Below are 21,509 nucleotides of genomic sequence, written 5' to 3'. Positions count from 1 at the left end.
GAAGGGCATTGTGGACCAAACACAGACATGACCAGTTGCAGGGACATCACGTGGAGGCAGATTTCAGCTCAAACGAAGAACTTTCTGTGGAAGCAGTCTACAGGTGGAACGAGGGCAGGGAGGAAGAAGTGCCCTTTGCTGGAGTGGCACTGGTGTTTTACCCACCTAGGACTTGACATGAACATTGTAGTGGCAACTGAGCATCAGATGGATCTGGGATGAATTGTTCATTAAGGTGCCTTTTGACCCTGGGGTCCTATGGGTTATGCTGTCCAGCATTCATCTGCTGAACACCCTTCACAATCTTTCACTTATAAAATCCTCCTGCCAGTTCTGCAGGTCAGGAGCTCTTCGGCCCATTTTATAGATCAGGAACTGAGGTGCAGAAAGTTGAAGCCACCTGCCCTTGTCTGGGTCCGGTTCCCCCTACCCCCACCCCTGCAGCCTCCCAGCCTCAGCATTTTTGCAGACTCAGTGTCGGATATTTCTGAGTGGGGTTTGAGATAGTTGTTCTTGGACATCAGTCCCAGCTCACCCTTGTCACTTTTTCTCTCTTCATTCTTTTTACTGAGACTCAGCTGGCCTCTTGCCTCACCTCTGGGCAGTGGGGAGAAAGTTCTTTTATGAGTAAGCCATTTGGGGAAATGGGTGGGATGGGGGTGTCTGGGGCGGTATTGGCACTCGGCAGGATGCCCGCAGCCATTAACAAGTGTATTCTGTTTATATCCTCAACATTACACACTGTTTGTATTGCAATTATATTCCTTGGGCATGTATTTTCTTTCCTTCCCCGCACCCCCTCCCACCCGCCCAAGGATGACAGATTTAAGAGATGGGTGGGCATGTGCATACCCTGTGTCTCCAAAGCCGGGTCTGCTTGGTGACTTTCCACTCCACAGAAGAGCTTCCCTTTCCCTCGAGATTCGGGGCAATTCAAGGTCAGGAGATGGGACAGTGGAATTTCCCTGACCCTGACAATGACCCAGACCTTCATCCCTGCAGTTTCCCAGGGGCTCTGTTCCTAGGACCAGAGAGTGCTTGGAACCTACCTATTTGGCAGATGGGGACATTGGGGACCAGAGCTTTGTGCAAGTTCATGGAGTAATTATAGATGGGGTCTTTGGCTGGAATCCCAAGAGAGGTGGTGGAAAGAGCACTGGTTTTGGAGGCCGTCTTGAGTTAAAATAGTTCTACTGTATCTAACCTGGGTCACCCTGGGCAAGTGGTGTCCCTCTCTGAGCCTCTACTACCTCATCCTGAAAATGAGGGTGATGGTGGTACCTCCCTTATAGGAGGCAATGAGATATAAATAGGGAACTCCATCTAGAAGTCTGAGCCCAACACAAGACAAGGACTCTGTAAGTCTCCTTGAAGGCTCCTGAAATGGATGGGCTGGGATGGGGGGTGGGGAGGAACAACAGGGCCAGTAGTCCTGTTCCTCTCCAGTCCCTGTGATAGATCACTAATGTAACCGCTGGTTGGCTAAAGAAGCAATTCCGCATACTGATCAAAAGCATGCACGGATTTTGGATTCACATCTGAGTCTAATCATGACCCAGCTGTTTACCTAAACCATGAGGGCTTCCTGCAGCATCCTCAATCCTCACTCACCTGCTCTCATGAACCCTCAGGCACTGTGTCGGGGTGATGGGGAGAGTAGAGGGAAACCAGAAAGCTAGGTCTTCAGAGAAGGAAGCAGAGTGGGAGAGGCACCCTTCAGAGTCGCTTCTTGGCAGGCGTCAGAGCCAAACGCAGCAGGGAGGGAAACATTAGGTGAGGACCTACTGTGTGCCAGGCACTGTGCTCTGATCCTCCTGTGCAGGGATGACATCAGGGATGACATGATGACATGCAGCCCCAGTCTCCCTCTCTAGCTTCTCCTCTCCCTTCTGCCCTGAAGCAGCCTCTCAAACCAGGCTGGTATGAGTTCAGAGGCTAACTCCACCATTTCCTGGCTGTGTGGCCTTCGGTGCCTCTCTCAGCCTCTCAGAGCCTCCCTGCCTCACTAGCAGCAGGTCTTGTGGCACTAGTCACCTCACCCAGGAGGAGCACAGGAGGCCTGGTGAGTGTCGGGCCAGCTGTAGTCTCTGCATTGCCCCCTGGAAGGTCTATCTCTCTGATGCAGCCCCACCCCCAACTCCTTGTCCAGGCCCAGGGACGTTAGGCATGGGGTTCCGTCCCTGCCCCACTGTAATCAGTCACCCACCCGCTTTCCTTTTTTAGATGCTACTTATTGTTCATCTCAAGTTCTGCCAAACTGTGGCCTTTGGATAGCTCAAAACAAGCTGATTGATGACATCCACACACACACACCCCCCCGCCCCCCGCCAAGACCAAGCCAGGGCATCAATCCACCTCTTCCCCAGAAGGTGGATTAGGCTTCTGGTACATAGTCTAGCTTTTCTCTTGCAGGTCAGGAGGTTAGCAAGAGTCCATGGGGTGGAGTGAGGCATGAAACAGGAAAATGCACAGCTTCTCTTTTCAGAGCTTTGACCCTGAAAAGCAGGATCAGTGGATCTAGTGTTCCCTAAGAGTCAGGATGGAGCCCCGCTGGTTAGTGGGCAGTCAGGCTTCTGTGCCCCACCCAGGCCAGGGGAGGGGCTGCCCCCAAGGCAAAGGGGGAGAAAGCTGGCAGACTGAGCCAGCTTATCACCAGACGGCTGCCAGGGGCTGCCTGGAGGAGAAGCAGGTGCCAAAGGGCAGGACCATCCCAGCAGCTGGAAGCCACATTCATAACCCAAACCAATTTTCTTACTCCCGCTATGCTGGATCATTTTGATAGGCTGAGAAGAGAGAGGGGGGCAGACAGTTTCTATGGGAAGAAACTGGGCTTAAATCTCATTCTTTGGAGAGATGGATCCTCAGGGGTTTTCTCTCTGCTCCAAACACTTAAGGGATTCCCAGAACTTGAGAACTTAACCCCCTCTGCACGGCCTTTAAGACCTTTTGTGATGCAGCCCCAGTCTCCCTCTCTAGCTTCTCCTCTCCCTTCTGCCCTACACTCCTTATAGTTCCTTGAGTGCATTCCACTCACTCTAACCTCGGGGCCTTTGTGCTGCTCCCTCTGCATCACACATACTTTTCCACCCCTATCATCCTTCCAGCCACTCCTGCCTCAGGCCTGTAATGTGGCTGCTCTGTGAAGTGTCCCCATGGCCCCAGCCCTACCCCCCCCCACCCTGTGCAGTCGTGGTGTCTGCGTCCATCCCCCTGCTGGTCTCAGCTCACAGGGCAGGGACTGTGTGTGACTCCTCAGTACATGGGTTCCTGCAGCCAGTGCAGGCCCTGGCATGGAGTGCATGATCCATAAATGTCAGATGAAGGAGGAAGTGATATACTTGAGAAAGAATGAGGGCACATTTCCCCACCCCACCCCCACCCTGTCCCGCTATGGCAGTGGGGCCCTAACCATGGGAACTGGCAACCCCTCTGGGGTTGGAGTTTCTCGGGGCAGTTTATCAAGGAGAAGCCACAGTGAAGGGGCCCAGCAGAGGATCAGAACAGGCTAGGAAGTCTTGACTCCCCTGAGCACACTTCGGAAGCGTCGTTGGGATGACCTCACCCCCTGGGAACTTGGTGCATCTGAGCCCACTTGAGCCAAGAGGGCTGCCACTCAGGCCTGGTAGGAGTGGGCTCTGCTCCCAACAAGCAGTGTTGTGTGACCTCTGGCCTCCCTCCCCGGCCTCCTTGCAGCTGTTGACAGGAGTGTGGGGCCTTCCCAGCTGCACTGGGGTGACCGGGTTCTGTTTGCAAAGAAAAGGGGAGGGGAGGAGCAGGGTGGCGGTTTCCAGTGTGGGCTGGCCCCTTTCCATCGTGGGTGCCAGCCTACTGGGCCTCTGAAACAGAGAACAAAGTCCCATTACGCAGGCGTCTGCCTCCTGAGTGCCTGTCACTGCCCCAGTTGGCAGAGGTGAGGGAAGGGAAGGTTGGTTAGTTTTTTTCTAGCCCACATTCAAACCCACCAATGGCAAAGGTACTTCCTGTTGCCAAAGAAGACCGATATTCTTGTCCTGCTTTGGGTGGAGGGAAGCCTTGCCAATACTAGCCTTGAGTTTTCCTCTCTAAAGCGCGCGCGCGCTCTATCTCTCTCTCTCTCTCTCTCTCACACACACACACACACACACACACACACACACACAAAATCATGTTGCTTCCTACTGCCAACAGGATTGACTGAATTGTGGACCTGAGCAAATGTCACTCAAACCAGCGACTTCTCACTGGAGTTGTACCATCTGAGGTTAGAGGTTATGAGAGTCCAAGAAGCCCCTGAAAATGGGTGCCGAATTGTGTGCAGAGAGTGTGGTACTTTTCAGAGAGAGGCCTACACAGCTTTCATCGCCCTTAACGAGGGCCACGACCCCTGCTCCCAGCAGTTACGGGGGGGCTGCCTTGGAAAAGAAGTGCGATGACGTGGGAGGAAGGGCCCAGCCCTGCAGTCTTGGTTTCCTCCCCTGGAAAACGAAGGTGGTAAAACCTACCCTGCAGGGTTGTCCCAAGAACTAAATGAAGTAATACACAGAGGCACACACTGGCACATACCAGGGGCTCAGTAAAAGGCTGCGGATGAAAGGAGGGTACAGAATAGACCGTTCTCTCGGCTGGCGATTCCCTTTCCCTGTGGAGTGGAACCCGCTGAAAATTTCAGCCAGAATGCCATCTGCTGAATGCCAGCACGCCGGAAGCTGTCATCTCGGCGGCCAAAGAAGCTGGAGTGTTGCTTCCTGCCATCCTCTTGGCTGTAAATGCCATTTGCTCAGGCTCTTTTTAGATCAATGGAGAGGCTGGGCTGGGGCAATGAGCGGGGAACGTTCTGGAGGTGGCACAGTGCACATTTGGGACACTGTTGGGATGGCTTAAAATCAGGCCTCTGTCCTTAGACACTAAGGGAAGGCGACTCCAGGGCTTTGAAGAGGCCTTTCCTGGCCAAGGTCACCAGCCCTCCATGGAGGAACATGGCAAGATAGATGTATTTCCCCAGACCTACAAGTGGACATCTCTGATGTCGAAGGACGTCAGAAACCTTTTCTTTTCAAAGGAATGAAGGTGGCTAAAGGGAGAGACCATGTGTTTAGTGAACACCTACGATGTGCCTGCCATGCATCATGTCTGATGGATTTATTTCCCAAGTTCAAGACTCCTCACAGCACTCTTGTGGGATGGTGAAGACTCCCACCAGTTTTGTAGGTCTGGGTGGGGAGACCCAAAGAAGTTAAACAGGGGCCCTAATATCACACAGCTACGAAATGACAAAACAGATTTTAAACCCAGATCTGTCTGATCCTAAGCCTGTGTTCTTTTTAACTGCTTCTCAAACCGAGATTTAGAAAATAAAACCCCAGGAGAGATGGAGGTGAAGGGCTCACCCAGGAGTTGGATCTGCTGCTCCCACGGGGAAGGAAATGAACGTTTAGTTGATCATCTACTATGTGCCAGGATTTCTGCCTGGATCTCTCTGTGCTCTCACGGCCTCTCAGCAGCCCAAGATAGGGGTCTAAGGTCACATACTATTCCATATGATAAACAGCAGCGCTGGGAAGTGACGGGACTGCCCAGGGATCCCAGGCAAATGAGTAGTAAAGCACAGGCTTGAACCCAGAGCCCATGAGGGATGTCCCAAGACACTGATGTGGGAAAGCCACATAACTACCACCTGAGCTGCTCTTATTCCACCTGTCTTACCAAAGGACTTGCCCAAGGCTGGCAGTGGAAACATTTAGACAGAATAGAGTCTTGTCCTCCCTAACTGTCCACAGCCACTCAGTACATATCCCCCGCCAAATCTCTGCTTCTACATTTAGAGTCCAAGCCTGGCTTCCTTGACAAAACGTTGGGAAGACCCTCCCCTCTGGTCTTGGCAGGGCTGAAACAGCCCTTGGTCAACTGTGAGGTTGGGCCAAGAATGTCTCTTGCTCCCTCCTATACATGGGATGGGCTACTGCAGAGGTCTCCTGGGCTCCCACCTCACAACACCCCCTCTGCCTTGCCTTGTCCTTAGAGTCCCCAGGTCCGATTCCTGGCCAGAAGGGGAAGGGGCTCACTGGCCGTGAAAGGCCTCACAAGGCCAGCGTGTGCTCCATGGAAGGAAGGGGTCATGGGGCCTCTTCCTGGCAGAAGGTTTTCTCACTGGTGACAGCATGCCCGTTTGAATCTGGTGCTGGTGCCAGCAGCTAGGAACCTCTGTGGCCACAGACTTGGCCATTTGGGGGAACGATGGGGGATATTCTGGCCCTAGATGGAAGATTCTGCAGCCATGAAACGTAAGCACTGTGAATGTTCCGGAGCCATGTGGGGAAAATGCTTTTTATGTAACATTGAATTAGAAAACGAAAAGGCAGGAAGGAAAACTGGATGTGGGTTCTGATGGCAATGAAGTTGTAAAAAGTACTGAGTACTTAGTACTCAGCACTTCTGCATTGCTTATGGAAGAAAGCTAGGGGATGCCTGGGTGGCTCAGTGGTTGAGTGTCTGCCTTTGGCTCAGGTCATGATCCCAGGGTCTTGGGATGGAGTCCCCCATCGGGCTCCCTGCATGGAGCCTGCTTCTCCCTCTGCCTGTGTCTCTGCCTCTCTCTATATATCTCTTATTAATAAGAAAGAAAAAAAAAAGAAAGAAAGAAAGAAAGAAAGAAAGAAAGAAAGAAAGAAAGAAAGAAAGAAGAGAAAAGAAAAGAAAGAAAAGAAAAAAGAAAAGAAAGAAAAGAAAAAAGAAAAAAAGAAAAGAAAAGAAAAGAAAGAAAAGCAAGCTGGGACAGGAGGGAAGAACACTGTTTTGGGATGATCAGAGATTGCTGACTTTACATTTCAACACTGCTTCCTGCAGCTGAGGGGGAAGGGTCTCCGCTGCCTGGAGCTCTGGTTTTTGCCTAGAAAATCCTGCAGGTGAAAATTTTGAGAATTAGCTACAGTTCCATACAGAAGACATCTGGCCTGAGGCTCAGCACACAGTGAGGGCACAGCCAGTGGCTCTTCCGTGGCTAAGGGCTGGGCAGGGACAGTGCATAATGCCTAGGAGTTAGGCTGTGAAGGCAGGGAGGAAGGAGGGATTTTTCTATATGTGTCTGTGGTGTTTCAACTTCAGGTTTTCCGCTGACATCTCTGAACCAGGGTGTTCTACGGGCCCCCATGGCTCGCATTCACATTTTTCTTGCGGAAGCCACTTTCCCGGAGCCGAGCTACAAGCAAGTGGTGGTGTACCATTTGGAGATTATTGTTCTTTCATTTTAAGCATTTTCAGTTTGTAGAAAATAACATATCCTCTGAGGCACTTTCACTCTGGTCTTTCTACCTCCCGTCAGCCTCTGAGGCTGGTAGACACAGTGTTTATCCCTCATCCCTGAAGGAGGTTGGATCATATCATCAAGACTACACAAGTATGTAAACTTCGCAGGCCGCCTGGCTATATTGTGTCCTAACATATAGCTAGTTTTACAGGAAACTTCCCCTTGTAGTGACAAAGCAGTGTGTCTCCCCAGCCAGCGTTCTGTTCACTGCACCTGCCAGGTCACTCTGAAAGAACATCTCCCCAGGACTCCCAAGCTGTTTGGTAAAGAAATTCTCCAGTTGAGAGGGAAGGATGGGAGAACAGTGAGGTCAGGGGAGAGGAAAATAATCACGTGACCGTGATTATTGTGGGCTTTTCATCTGTGGTCATAGTGAATGTTTCCTGGAGAGTTTGCCAGCTGTGGGCACCTTGGGGAGAATTCGGCCTGTTGACACCAGAGAAGCCTGTGTGCACGCAGAACGCAGGCTCTGTGCTCCCTGGGCCACCTCTCCTGATGGTTTATATTCGGGTCATAGGCCTCCTACCTGTTTTTGTCTTCTGAAATCGCTCTCTCTGGTGAGCCTTGACTCTTATCCTTGTGGTTCTGGATGTGGCCTGCAGTCTGGCTCTGGGTCCACCCTCCTCACCGCCTTGGGGTCCCCCTCCCTAGCAGGTGCTGCTGGCCTGCTCTGCTGAAAGCCCTTTGGGGCCCCCGTCTCCCTCGTGTCCTGTGCAGGGTTACTGAGTGACTCCTATCAATCAAGGAAGTTTGGGTTGCAAATATCAGAAACCTAGCTCAACCGGCTTGGAAGCAGAAGAGTGTACTTATCCTCCTTGGGTGGAAATAACCTCTGCCATCCTGCCTCCTGCCTTAGGGTGGCCTGCCCAGACCCCTACAGACCTTGAGCTTGGCAGGCCCCCCTCCCTCTTTGGGCCCATTTACCCACCTATAAAATGGGCTCATCAGGGGAAAGGATTTCTGAGGTCTGCTCTAGCTCTAACATAATAGAGGTGGCAGCAGCTGGCGTTTATCAAGTACCCAGTGTGTGCCTGGGCTTTGCTCAGCATGTGGGAATCAAAGATGAAATGGAGGGATGCCTGAGTGGCTCAGCGGCTTACCGGTTGAGAACCTGCCTTTGGCTCAGGGTGTGGTCCCAGGTCTGGGGATCAAGTCCCACATCAGGCTTCCTGCATGGAGCCTGCTTCTTCTCCTCTGCCTGTGTCTCTGCCTCTCTCTCTCTCTCTCTCTCTCAGGAATAAACAAAGATGAAATGGAAAAGCCCCTGCCTTCCAGGATCGGACCCTCATACCTCTCTACCCCTCCTTACCACCTCTCTGCTTCCCCATCATTATTTTGTCATATTTAGTGACTATATTTTATTTTATTTTATTTTATTTTTTTCATTTTTTTTTTTAATTTATTTTATTTATTTATGATAGGCACACAGTGAGAGAGAGAGGCAGAGACATCGGCAGAGGGAGAAGCAGGCTCCATGCACCGGGAGCCTGACGTGGGATTCGATCCCGGGTCTCCGGGATCACGCCCTGGGCCAAAGGCAGGCGCTAAACCGCTGCGCCACCCAGGGATCCCGAGTGACTATATTTTAAACATCCAAAACAAGTATACTGAATGTTTCTTATTAAAATCTCAAAGCCCTAGGGCAGCTGGGTGGCTTAGTGGTTGAGCGTCTGCCCTTCTCAGGTCACGATCCCAGGATCCCAGGATCCCGGGATCCCAGGATCCCTCTGCCTATGTCTCTGCCTCTCTCTGTGTGTCTCTCATGAATAAGTAAATAAAATCTGTGGGGGGAAAAAAACCTCAAAACCCCAAATCTCTACTACCTTCAAAACACACCCAGCATTTGACCCCTTCTCACCACCTTTACAGGTAGCTCCCCAGCTCCCAATCTCAGCCATCACCATCTCTGACTGGAATAATCCAGTAGCCTTGTCCTAGCTCTCAGCTTCCTTGCCCCCCCACCCCCTGGCCCCAGCCAGCAGTACCCCCACCTTCACACAAAAGCCTGAGCAGTCCTGCCACGTCTCTGCTCTAAACCTCCAATAATGTCCCTCCAGCTCAGGGTAAATTGGTTCAAGAAAAAACAAGCAGCAACCATGCCATCTCCTCCCCACCCACCGCCCCTCACTGCTCCAGCTCTGCTCTCATTCGCTTCCACCTCCCCCACTCGCTCACACCATCCCAGCTGGCTTCCTTGCTGTTTCTCAGCCACACTGGCTTATTCCCACCTCAGGGTCTTTGCGCTTGTTACCCCTGCTGGGAACGTTCCTCCCCCAGATACCCTCGTGGGTCACTCCCTTCACCTCTGCTCAGAAGGCACTGCTTAAAGAGGCTGCCTTGAGAATCCTAACACTTCTCTTCCCTACTTCCTGACTGCGGTTTTTTTTCTTTGGATTGCATCCCACCAGGTAGAGTACGTTTTACTTATTGTCTGACTTTGCCCCTCCCCCACAAATGTCCGTCCACTCCATCAGAGTGGGAACCTTATCCTTCTTGGTGATTACTGGATTTCTGGTGCCTAGCGTGGTGCCTGGCACATACTAGGTGTTTACTAAACATTTGTTGAATAGATGAATGATTCAAGTCCCTCAAGTTTTGTTTTTTTGTTTTTTTTTTTTTCTTCTTATACAGGACTTTGGCTTAAGTCCTTGTATTTCCTTGGACTTCAGTCCTTGTATTCAGTCTTCTGTGGATCAGTGGCTTCTGCTTGGAGAGGGGCCTCCAGGTTCCCAGCATGGCTTTCTGCCTTCTCACTGGGGCATCCTTCCCCACAGGCTGGGGAGGGGAGCCATGGCTTGCCTGCCTCATCATCACACTTCTCTCTTCCTTTTTCTTTCTTTTTTTTTTTTTTAATTTATTTTTTATTGGTGTTCAATTTACTAACATACAGAATAACCCCCAGTGCCCGTCACCCATTCACTCCCACCCCCCGCCCTCCTCCCCTTCTACCACCCCTAGTTCGTTTCCCAGAGTTAGCAGTCTTTACGTTCTGTCTCCCTTTCTGATATTTCCCACACATTTCTTCTCCCTTCCCTTATATTCCCTTTCACTAGTATTTATATTCCCCAAATGAATGAGAACATATAATGTTTGTCCTTCTCCGACTGACTGACTTCACTCAGCATAATACCCTCCAGTTCCATCCACGTTGAAGCAAATGGTGGGTATTTGTCATTTCTAATGGCTGAGGAATATTCCATTGTATACATAAACCACATCTTCTTTATCCATTCATCTTTCGTTGGACACCGAGGCTCCTTCCACAGTTTGGCTATCGTGGCCATTGCTGCTAGAAACATCGGGGTGCAGGTGTCCCGGCGTTTCATTGCATTTGTATCTTTGGGGTAAATCCCCAACAGTGCAATTGCTGGGTCGTAGGGCAGGTATATTTTTAACTGTTTGAGGAACCTCCACAGTTTTCCAGAGTGGCTGCACCAGTTCACATTCCCACCAACAGTGTATGAGGGTTCCCTTTTCTCCGCATCCTCTCCAACATTTGTTGTTTCCTGCCTTGTTAATTTTCCCCATTCTCACTGGTGTGAGGTGGTATCTCATTGTGGTTTTGATTTGTATTTCCCTGATGGCAAGTGATGCAGAGCATTTTCTCATATGCATGTTGGCCATGTCTATGTCTTCCTCTGTGAGATTTCTGTTCATGTCTTTTGCCCATTTCATGATTGGATTGTTTGTTTCTTTGGTGTTGAGTTTAATAAGTTCTTTATAGATCTTGGAAACTAGCCCTTTATCTGATATGTCATTTGCAAATATCTTCTCCCATTCTGTAGGTTGTCTTTTAGTTTTGTTGACTGTATCCTTTGCTGTGCAAAAGCTTCTTATCTTGATGAAGTCCCAATAGTTCATTTTTGCTTTTGTTTCTTTTGCCTTCGTGGATGTATCTTGCAAGAAGTTACTGTGGCTGAGTTCAAAAAGGGTGTTGCCTGTGTTCTCCTCTAGGATTTTGATGGAATCTTGTCTCACATTTAGATCTTTCATCCATTTTGAGTTTATCTTTGTGTATGGTGAAAGAGAGTGGTCTAGTTTCATTCTTCTGCATGTGGATGTCCAATTTTCCCAGCACCATTTATTGAAGATCTCTTCCTTTTTCTGTCCTCACTCCCATTAGTCTCAGTATTCATGGAAGCCCAGCAATGTGTGCCCATGGCACAATGAACCCCACGGCTAGTGTGGGAGGAGTGGTCCCTGCAGCGGCCTCTCCTTCCCTGGGTGGCTATTCTCCTGCCACGACCACAGACCATTGTGTGCCAGAGGTTGCCTGCGATTTATAAGCACTTGCCATGAAAATTGTACTCAGCTGCTGTTGTGAATGAGCGGCAGAGACTCGTACAGTAATTATCCACCCTGCCATCTCCCAGGCTGCCAGAGCCTCCCAGGAACTGCCCTTGGAATGGAGGAGGACAAGTGGGAATGATGAAGCCCCCACCTCAATACTAAGCCCCCTGGGTTTGAGGCCAGCAGCCAGCAACTTTGAGACCATCCCAAGATTCTCCAGGTCCTTTGGGACAAAATTCCCTTAGAAGTGAATCCTGAAAGGTGCATGTTCTAGAAAAGCCAACCTTGCTTATAAAAAATGCCTTCATTTTCTATGGGTAAATGGGAGGGAAAATCACAATATGGTGACTGTGTTGTGATAGTCTTGGGCACTGGCGGTAGCTGGAACCTTCTCAAAGTTTATCAATGACGGGTCTAATTAAGATGGAATCTGAAATAGAAATGACTATTAAAAAACGAATCTGTTCGTGTTGTTCTGAGAGGCCCTAACCTTCCTGCCTGTGTCTTCCTGCAGACCCGAGCCCACCAGCTCGCCTCCTGGCCACCCGGCCGTGCTGCGGCCCCGGCCCCGAGCGGCGCCCAGTCCTGGGCGAAGCACCGCGCTTCCACGCACAGGCCAAAGGCAAGAACGTGCGGCTGGATGGCCACTCGCGCCGGGCCACTCGACGCAACAGCTTCTGCAATGGCGTCACCTTCACGCAGCGGCCCATCCGGCTGTACGAGCAGGTGCGGCTGCGGCTGGTGGCGGTGCGCCCGGGCTGGAGCGGCGCACTGCGCTTCGGCTTCACGGCACACGACCCGTCCCTCATGAGCGCCCAGGACATCCCCAAGTACGCCTGCCCCGACCTGGTCACGCGGCCTGGCTACTGGGCCAAGGCGCTGCCCGAGAACCTGGCGCTGCGCGACACTGTGCTGGCCTACTGGGCGGACCGCCACGGCCGCGTGTTCTACAGCGTCAACGACGGCGAGCCCGTGCTCTTCCACTGCGGCGTGGCCGTGGGCGGCCCGCTGTGGGCGCTCATCGACGTCTACGGCATCACGGATGAAGTGCAGCTCCTCGGTAGGTCGCGGTCCGGGCCAGGCCGTGGTTCTTTGTGCGCATGGATGTGTTATTTCTTTGAATGTCGCCAGCACGAAGGGCTTACTTTGCCAAGCCTTGCTCTAAGCAGTTTACACATTTTAACGCATTTTTATTTTTTTTTTACCACAATCCACCATCCTCGTTTTACAAATGGGAAAACTGAGGCACGGAGAGGTTAAATAACATGGTGTTGCAAAGCCTGGACTGGAACCCACAAGGGGTGGGTTCAGAGTCCATGCCCTGGCCCAGGTTCATTCATACAGCACGTACTTGCTCATGCAACTCACTCATTCTCCTGTCCATGCCTTTGCTAAGTCCTTCACTCTCTTGTTCATTTGCTCACACATGCACTCATTTATGCATGTTTTTGCTCACACAGTCGTGTATTCAGTCATTCACACACGTGCTTATTCATCAGCTCATTCATTCAATCACACATCCACTTACTCAAGATGAAATTTATGCCCCAGTGGCCACCCGTTAAGGGTCTCAAGGTCCATTGCCCAGGCAGGCAACAAGCCTGGCTAGCTCTGGTTCTAACGGAGGAGGCAGCCACTAATGCTGAAATCCTGGTAGTGAGAATCCACAGGGGCAGAAGCCCTTATCTTGAGACCCTTTTTATTACTTTTTAAAATGATTTAAAATTCACATAACATCATCACCATTTTAAAGTGTACAATTCAGTGGCATTCAGTTGGCAACAATTACCTCTAGTTCCAAAATATTTTCATCACTCCCAAGGGAAACCCATACCCATTAAGCTGTCAGTCCTCATTCTCCCCTACCACCAGCCCCTGGCAACCACTGACCTGCTTTGTATTTGTGACCTTAGCTCTTGAACTCACAGGTTACATGTGAGCCAGCCCAGCCTCGATTTCTGGGGCAGGGGGAAGTAAAGGTAGATAAGGTTTCTCAGAGGATCTGAACCCAGCCCTACGTGTCATTTACCTGCAGTAAATACACAGATCTGAAGTTTGGGTTGTTTTTTGTTTTGACTGATTTCTATACCTGCCATACATAACCCAAGAGAGTTTCCCCCCCTTCTTGGAGGCAGCCTGTGTTCTGATTTTTTACCATCGATTAGTTGCACCTATTCTTGAACTTCATGTAAATGGAATCATACAGTATAAAGGCATTTCTGCCTGGCTGCTTTATCCCAGCACGGTATTTTTGAGACTCATCCATGTTGCTGCCCTGTGAATCAGTAGTTGTTCCTTTGTAATCACCAAGTAGTACTCTGTGATATAGATGTACCATAGTTGGTGTATCTGAATGTCTGGGCTGTTCCTGGTTTTTCTGTCTTGCACCTTGAAGGGAAACTCTGGCCCCGGCTCCTTACCCACCACTACCATCCACACCACCATTGGGCAAGGAGGGAAAATGCATACATCCCAGCTGTGCCCTCCTTTCCCAGAAGGCAGGCAGAACTTCTGAGTGGTTAAGAGTAGAGGGTTGGGAGTCACACAGACCTCTGTTCTATACCTGACTCCCGACTTGCCAGCTATGTGGTGTTGGCCAGGTGACTAAAAGCTCTATGTGCTTCAGTTCCTTCAACTGTAAAATGGGTCCATGGTAGCACCCCGCCCCCCTACATGGCATTGTTTGCAGGGTGACTGAGGGGGTATATGAAAGGGACACAGCACAGTGCCTCACACATAAAAGGTACTCAAGAAGTAAAAGCTTAGAAGTCAGAAATCTCATGCATATTTGCATGTGGGGGAAGCACATGTCTGAATTCCAGGCTTAGGCAGACTAGACTGTGAATAGCTACCCACCTTGCATGGTGGGCCTTACTTGGCCATTTTAACCATGTTCCCCCACACTCTTTTCCGTAGGTTTTGCATGCAGGTTTCTAAAGCCTCCTAGATCTCCTGTCACTCTTCTTTGGAGTTCTTTATTCCTACAGAGCAGGGAAACAATCACTACTCTTTCACCTGCTCCCTCATGTCCAAGAAATCATATCCATCCCATAATCTGCACAAGTGGGTTAGGGTTTTTTGAAAATACAAAGTGGAAGCAGCCTTTGATGACTTAATGAATCTGAATAAGCCTGTGAGGAGTCGTGGATTCTTCCCTCATTCATTTGTTCACTTAGCAAACTTTTACTGAGCCCCCCTGGAACACTGGTGTAATGTGGTAGATGTGATCCTCAGTTTCCTCATCTTTAGGTAGTGCCTGAGATGTGCTGGTTGACAGAAAGCACCTCTGCTACAGAACCAAGTTTATAAGTGAGATTCAAAGAATTCCATTTGAGTGATAGGATTCTAGGTGAATTTCATTTCATACCTCTAGGAGTTACTTTTAAGAAAATCTGTCTGAAGAGCTTATAGTGCTCTTATATTCAGAAAGGGCAATAAAGTTATTTTTCTTTCTGAAGGTTCTCGGAGATAATGGAGGAAGTTTCTGGCATGTGATCAAAGCATAATGTTTCCTTCCCAGGGGAAGAATAAATTGCCATTGGTGACATCTGGGTAAAGGGATTATGGGTAATTCCTACCACCACCACCACCACCAAAGTTGCCAACAACTCATGATCAGAAAAAAAAAAGTTATAATGAAAATAAGCTTCCATGATTTTTTATGGCTTGAGTTCAGGCAACAGGTACCCTAGTTGCTAGCATGAAGTGAGGCAACATGAGAACCACAGAAACCCCATCATAAATGGATCTCCCTCTTCCAATTCTTAGAATTGGGCTTTCCAATGGTGGTGTCTAAGGTGCCAAGTGGATAAATACAAGGCAACCAGTGTTTGTGTAATCCAGAGCCCTCTGATCTCCTTTTCCTCCAAGGAACAAGGAGGTGATGTAGTTCCTTTAGATTGTCAGCTGTGAAGCTCCAGAATAGAAAACTTCCTTCACCCCTCCCTCACCTCTCTCAGACCCTACTAAATAAAGACTGAAACCCAACAAGCTCAAGTGTCATCTAAGGTGGTCAAATTGAGCAAATAAAAATACAGGATACCTCATTACATGTGAATTTAAGAAAAATAACTTTTTAGTATAAGTATGTCCCGTGCAATATTTGGGACAGATGTATAAAAGCATTTGTTTTCCTGAAATTCGAATGTCATTGGGCATCCCAGATTTTATCTGGCACCCCTCATCTGGGAAGCATCCTTCCTGTCTTGTGGGACAGGGGGACCCTCTATTTGCCCTGGAACTTGAGCTAAATTTAAGTCTCAGAAATAAAAAGGTTCATACACTTCACCTATTTCTTTCACTTGATGGAATTATGTTCCTAGCCAAGCCTCCTCCTGCAAGGAGGTCAAGCTACAGATCTTGGTATCTGGTGTGCTTCTCTCGTGACCTTCTCATTTTCTCAAGATGGGGATTTAACCCCTTTTAGATAAAGAATTTTAAAACCACTATGCTTATGAGTGGCAGAGCCAGGATTTGAACCCAGGTACATCTGTCTATTGTTAGTTCAGTGGATCTCAGTTATGGCTGCACCCAGACCAATCCAGTCAGAGCTTCAGGGAGTGGCCCCCAGGAATCTAGATCCCTAAGGCTCCTTAGGTGATCCAGGGGTATAGCCAGGGTTGTGATCACAATAGTCCCCTTTGCACTGGTGCCTGACTCCTCCCTGTTGGTGCTGAGTTCTTCAGACATGTCAGTTCAAAGCATGGTGTCATCCCTAGACCATGAAAGCCCCTTCTCTTTTTTGACTTTTCTACTTCATCCCCAGCCCCTACTCTACCCAATCACACCTTCCCCTGCCCAGATAGGCACCACTCTGGTGTTGAAAAATATGTAGGTTTTACATGCATAGATAGATGGGACTGTGCTAAGACTCACTGTTTTGGGGTTTTTTTTCACTTGCCCCACTTTTAGATTTTTCTGTGCTGTTGTGTATCTCTCTGGTTCCTTGTTCCCTAGCAGCTCCTGGATGGACAGACTAGGGCACCACCAGTTCCCCCCATCCTTCCCAAGCAAACTACACTGCACTGTACCTTCTCCCACAGGGCTTTACTGTGGCTGCTGAAGTTTACCATTGATTCTTTGGGGCAAAGACCAGGATGGGCTTGCTGAATCCTGGAGAGGTCCATTTTGAGAACCTATAATTTTTCTCTAGATGCTCCTCTTGGCCAAAGAGAAGGGGCTAAACCCAGGCAAATGACTTTCTGTTCAATTTAGTAGTTCCTGGACCCAGGAAAGGAAGGTTTGGCCAGATTTCCCCCTCCTCTCCCTGGCTCCTCTAAGCTCTTTGCTAGAGCTCTGGAGTTCAGGCCCCATGTCCTCAGGCAGTTCTGTCCCTCTTATAGAGAACTCCGTAGTGGTCACTGTCATAGCCCCTTGGTCCTTCATCTGCCCAGTGGTGGAAGGCTGGTCAGACCAAATAAGCAACACCCAGTCCAAGGCCATGGCGTTACAGGCTATGTTGTCAGAAATCTTTGGTTTAAGTGGCAAAAACCGGTTCAATCGTAAGCAAGGAAAAAAAAAAATCAATGTCTCATGTGACTGAAAATTCAGGGGAACACTTGCCTGTAAGCCTGGCTTGATGCAGGGGCTCATTGAACAGCACCTAAAATATTAGCCTGCCTTTATTTCTTGCCCTGACATCTTTATTAGCACCATCCTCAGCTGTACTCCCTTCTGGGGGCAGGGGGAGGCCACCAGCAGCTCCATTTCCAAGTCCCACATCCCACCAGATTAACAAATCCAGCAGGCCAGTTGCTTTCCTACAAGGTCTAGCTAAAGTTCAAGGTTTAACCTCATTGCTCTCTGTAGCCAGGAGGATGGGACAGAGTGGCCAAGTTAAGGCCTCCTCCTCAAGTAATCAGTGGAATTGGGAGGTGGGAGTGGAGCAGTTCTCTCAGAAGAAAAGCTGGGTGCTGGGACAAGAAGAGGGGTGGGATGCCATGCAACAAAAACAGCAGCTCTGTATAGGCCTTGTAGGGGAGTCATTTACCCTTCTTGAAAGCCTTGAGCCTCTTGATTAATTTAGTTACCTACTGTGTGCCAGGCACTAAATGCCAGGAGCTTTACCTGGGTGATGTTTCCCAGTCCTCACCAGAATACTATGAGGCAGGAAATAGCACCATCCCCACTTGCATACTGGGCATGGATGAATGATTTGGCCAAGGTTACCTAGCAGTTGGTGGTGCTAGAGTTGGTGTTTGTTATTTATTAGCATTATGAATAGCGTCTTGACAAAGACTTGAACTTATGGGTCCAAATGCAGGGCTCGGAGGTCAACTGCACCACTCCACGCTTCAAGTGAGGAAATTGAGGCCTAAAGAGACAGGGACTTGCCCAAGATCACTGAGCTGATAAGTGGTCATGATAGGGGAGGTTGGGCCCAGGACCCTGAGGGGTGCCTCAGCATGGGATCTGTGCGCACCCCACATCACACAGGGAGGAATGGCTGCAGGTGGCTTTATCTAGAATCTCAGTGGGAAGCAGCACAAGGCAATTGGCTTTTGCAGTTAATGTACTCTTTCCAAACAATACAGGCCAGCACCCAACTCCCTGTCCTAGTAGTAAGACATGTGCCTAGCAGGGTGGCCCAAAGGATTGTCCTTTTCCAGGCTCCTGAAAGCCTACTCTGTGTCAAACACAGTGCCAAGTACATTGTTAGTCCACAGATCTGCCATAACCTTCCCCCTGGCCTATGAGATAGGGCTGAGGAGCACCTCACATTGCAGAAGGAAACTGAGGTCACATCTGGGACCAGCCAGAGTCCAATGGAGGCCTGTCTCTCTGGGTCCAGGCTTCTTTAGTTGGAAAAGCATGGGCTCAGTGGTCCACAGACCTGGCATCCACACCTTTCCTTCTTAAACTCCAACACCCCTACCTTGCTGCTTGCCTTCCTGTGGCCAGGGCTGAAGGAGCTCTCTCCTGTACCTTCCTGCCTGTTTGGGGACATTGCTCCAATCATTTGTTCCTTTCCCCAGCTTCACTTTCTCCTTCACAGAATCATTCCCATGAGCACACAAAAGAGGTCTGGTAGTTTCCATTAAAGAAAAAAATTGCCCTTCAGGCACCTGAGCCCTTGGCTCAGTTGGTTAAGCTTCCAACCCTTGATTTCAGCTCATGTCAGGATCTCAGGGTCATGCAATTGAGCCCCATGCTGGGCTCTGCATTCAGTGTAGTCTGCTTAAGATTCTCTTTCCCTCTATCCCTCTGCCTTTTACTCTTTCTCAAATAAATCTTTTAAACATGCCCTTGACAATCTTCTCCACCAGCTACTCTCTCATTTCTCTGCTCTTCTTCAGAGCAAAATTTTCTCAAAAATCTCTTTCCCATCCTCTCAACCTCCCTCTTCAGCTCATCCCAATCCTCTTTAGCTCATCCCAGTAATATATATACTTTTAAAAGTTTAACGTGAAATTTAAAATACAAATAGAAGTCCACTTTCTTTAATGTACAAAAATGAGTAGGAACAGTAGTAAACTACGTATTATGTATTTATGCCATATACTTATATATGACCATATATAATATGGTTCTCCAGGTTAACTCTACTATTCTTCAAGCAGAAAGTGGGTAGCACTTTAGGGAGTGGGAAAGAGATAAATCCCAGAAAGACTTTTCTACCATGTTTATTCTACACTGTGTATGGCTGTGTGCTCACTTCTCCATTGCACAGAATTCAGTTGTATATAAAATTGAACCTGAAGTTGGAGACAAGAAATGAAACAATGGCGTAACTAACTACCAGCTTGTTAATTTTTAGGGACTATAAACAAGGCTTTCTCTTGAAGTTGAACCAAAAACAACTCATGTTCCTTAGACTTTGTAATATGTACAGGAAAAAAATGGATACTGAGGTTCAGAATTTGGCCTCTCCCAGTTACCAATGCAATCAGCAATGACCCAGTCTGGCGGGACTTGATCTTGATGACGAGCATCTCGGTCAACATTTTATTCCTACAATTTCATCTTCTCCTGGGTTAAGTTCACCACCAGTTACTTTGAAGAAAGCTGTTCTCAGCTACAGCAGAGTGACATGTGGGGTACAGTGCTTATGTACCTCCTCACAATGATTTTTTCCTGCCTTATGCACTGAAACCCGGCTGCTACCAAGCTGTCCTGTTTCACCAGACTTCAGCCTGCAAGCTCTCCCTTCAGCCCCATGCTGCCAGATCAAGCTCAGCCTCGTGCAGATCAAGCTCAGCCTTGTCCTCTTACCTGGTCTCTCACTTTTGACACAGGTGACCTCTCCCTGCCTCTTTGCCCTGCTCATGCCTCCTGGCTTCACAAGGTTCTGGTTTTCCTCCTGCCTCCCTGCCTGCTCCTCCTTGGCTTCTTTTCTGGCTCGTTCCCTGCCTGTCTCCATACGCTGAGAGCCCCAGGGTTCTATTGTCAGCTTTCTCCTCTATCATGTAATACAACAGGCATGTAGAAAAGTATACAAAACATCTGTGGAGCTTAACAAACCATCATAAAGCAAGACCATTTCCCCATCCACTCTCTCCCCAGATGACTATCTGAGCCCGTCACTGGGCTTTGAATCCCATCTTTAGGTTGTTGGCTCCCAAGTCCATACTCCTAGCCCTGATGCCTCCCCTGAAGTCCAGACTTCCCTCTGGCATTCCACACTGAACACATGTAGGCAGCCATCCCCACTGTCAGTGAAAGGCACCAGCCACTTGATTGGCCTAAAACCTCAGGAGTCATGCCCAATTCCTCTTGTCCTCACTCTACATCCATTCTGTCAGCATGCCCTGCCCCTTCTGCCACTAGTACATGCCTGAATCACCTTTGGAGACAATGAAGTGATAGATGGCCCTTTCTGTCTCTAATTCTTCTAAGCTTCCTGCATCTTCACACAAAGATGGTTTCTATTGAGACACAAATTCTGCTCTACTTCCAGCCCAGACATATTTGACCTGAGAGACCTAGGGAAAGGAAAGAAAGGAACGAATGCAGCTTTCTCCCAGTTCCAGAGCCAGGTCCTGGACATGGCCAAGGGAGAGTGGGAGGCTGTGGAGCCAATCCTAGCCATCCCAGTCTCCCTGTGCCTGGCCTGGGACTGCCATTCAGAAGATGCTTAGGGAGGGGACAGAACTGTTGGACTCTTCCTCTTGGGAGTCATATCAGACCTCTGGGGACTGCACCTCCAAGAGCCGCTTAGCTTGAGGCTGAGTCCACATCGCTGGCAGCTCTAAGGGTGGAACAAGGACAGCTGAACTCTTGCAGGCAATACTGCTAGTAGGGGTCTGGTTTTAGAGTCACAGCCTGAGATGGAATCCCATTTCTGTCATCCCTGGCTGTGCGACCTTAAATAACTCACTCTACCTCTCGGGGTCTGGATGTTCTCCCACTGTGAAAAGTGCCCACTTTACAGAGCTACATGAGATAGTGGTGCGGACTAATGGGGATAATGCATGAAGTTGCATCTGGGAGGTAGGGACTCAAAAAAATGGCTGTATATACTTTCCTTGGGTCTAGAGAGTCTGAAGGCAAATCACCGGTTAGAAGTTAGGAAGTCTTGGGGCAGCCTGGGTGGCTCAGCGGTTTAGTGGCTCCTTCAGCCTGGGGCCTGATCCTGGAAACCTGGGATCAAGTCCCAGGTCAGGCTCCCTGCATGGAGCCTGCTTCTCCCTCTGCTTCTCCCTCTGCCTATGTCTCTGCCTCTCTCTCTCTCTCTCTCTCTCTGTGTGTGTGTCTCTCATGAATAAATAAATCTTTAAAAAGTTAGGAAGTCTTGATAAGCTCTCTGGGTGGCCTCTTGGTATTGTGGGATTTCTGTTCACAGAGAATCTTTTGAGGGGTGAATTCTGAAGTGTCAGGCCTAGGCCAGAACTCTGCTATCTTGGGCCTGTCTGTCTCATTCAGGACAATGCCTGATGTGGACAAAGCTCCTTGCATAGAGATAAGTGAGGAGACCCAACCTTTTCTGAGTGGCTGCTAT

At 49.3% G+C, this 21,509-nt stretch overlaps 1 protein-coding gene and 1 long non-coding RNA gene across 7 annotated transcripts in view; one reads left to right on the top strand and one right to left on the bottom strand.

Moving 5' to 3' along the window:
• NEURL1B (neuralized E3 ubiquitin protein ligase 1B) overlaps window positions 1-21,509 on the top strand; it is a 39,879-nt gene that overhangs the window by 7,338 nt on the left and 11,032 nt on the right. Inside the window, exon 2 of one of the 2 annotated variants that reach the window (XM_038534747.1) lies at window positions 12,087-12,632. In XM_038534747.1, the coding sequence (XP_038390675.1) occupies window positions 12,087-12,632 (546 nt within the window). Of the gene's footprint in view, window positions 1-12,086; window positions 12,633-18,382; window positions 18,408-21,509 lie in introns of those variants that run through there. The other variant, XM_038534748.1, reaches the window with a different exon arrangement.
• The window catches only part of LOC111095541, a 46,260-nt gene continuing 36,016 nt past the window's right edge, over window positions 11,266-21,509 (bottom strand). The window contains exons 7-8 of one of the 5 annotated variants that reach the window (XR_005358175.1): window positions 14,429-20,493; window positions 11,266-12,002 (exon numbers count right to left, since the gene is read on the bottom strand). This is a non-coding gene — a long non-coding RNA (uncharacterized LOC111095541). Of the gene's footprint in view, window positions 20,494-21,509 lie in introns of all 5 variants that reach the window. The other 4 variants (XR_005358178.1, XR_005358176.1, XR_005358174.1 and 1 more) reach the window with 4 other exon arrangements.

The sequence above is a fragment of the Canis lupus genome, chromosome 4, assembly GCF_011100685.1.
Source record: "Canis lupus familiaris isolate Mischka breed German Shepherd chromosome 4, alternate assembly UU_Cfam_GSD_1.0, whole genome shotgun sequence".
In the NCBI taxonomy this organism is placed as follows: domain Eukaryota; kingdom Metazoa; phylum Chordata; class Mammalia; order Carnivora; family Canidae; genus Canis; species Canis lupus.
This window is presented reverse-complemented; position numbering and strand designations above follow the sequence as displayed.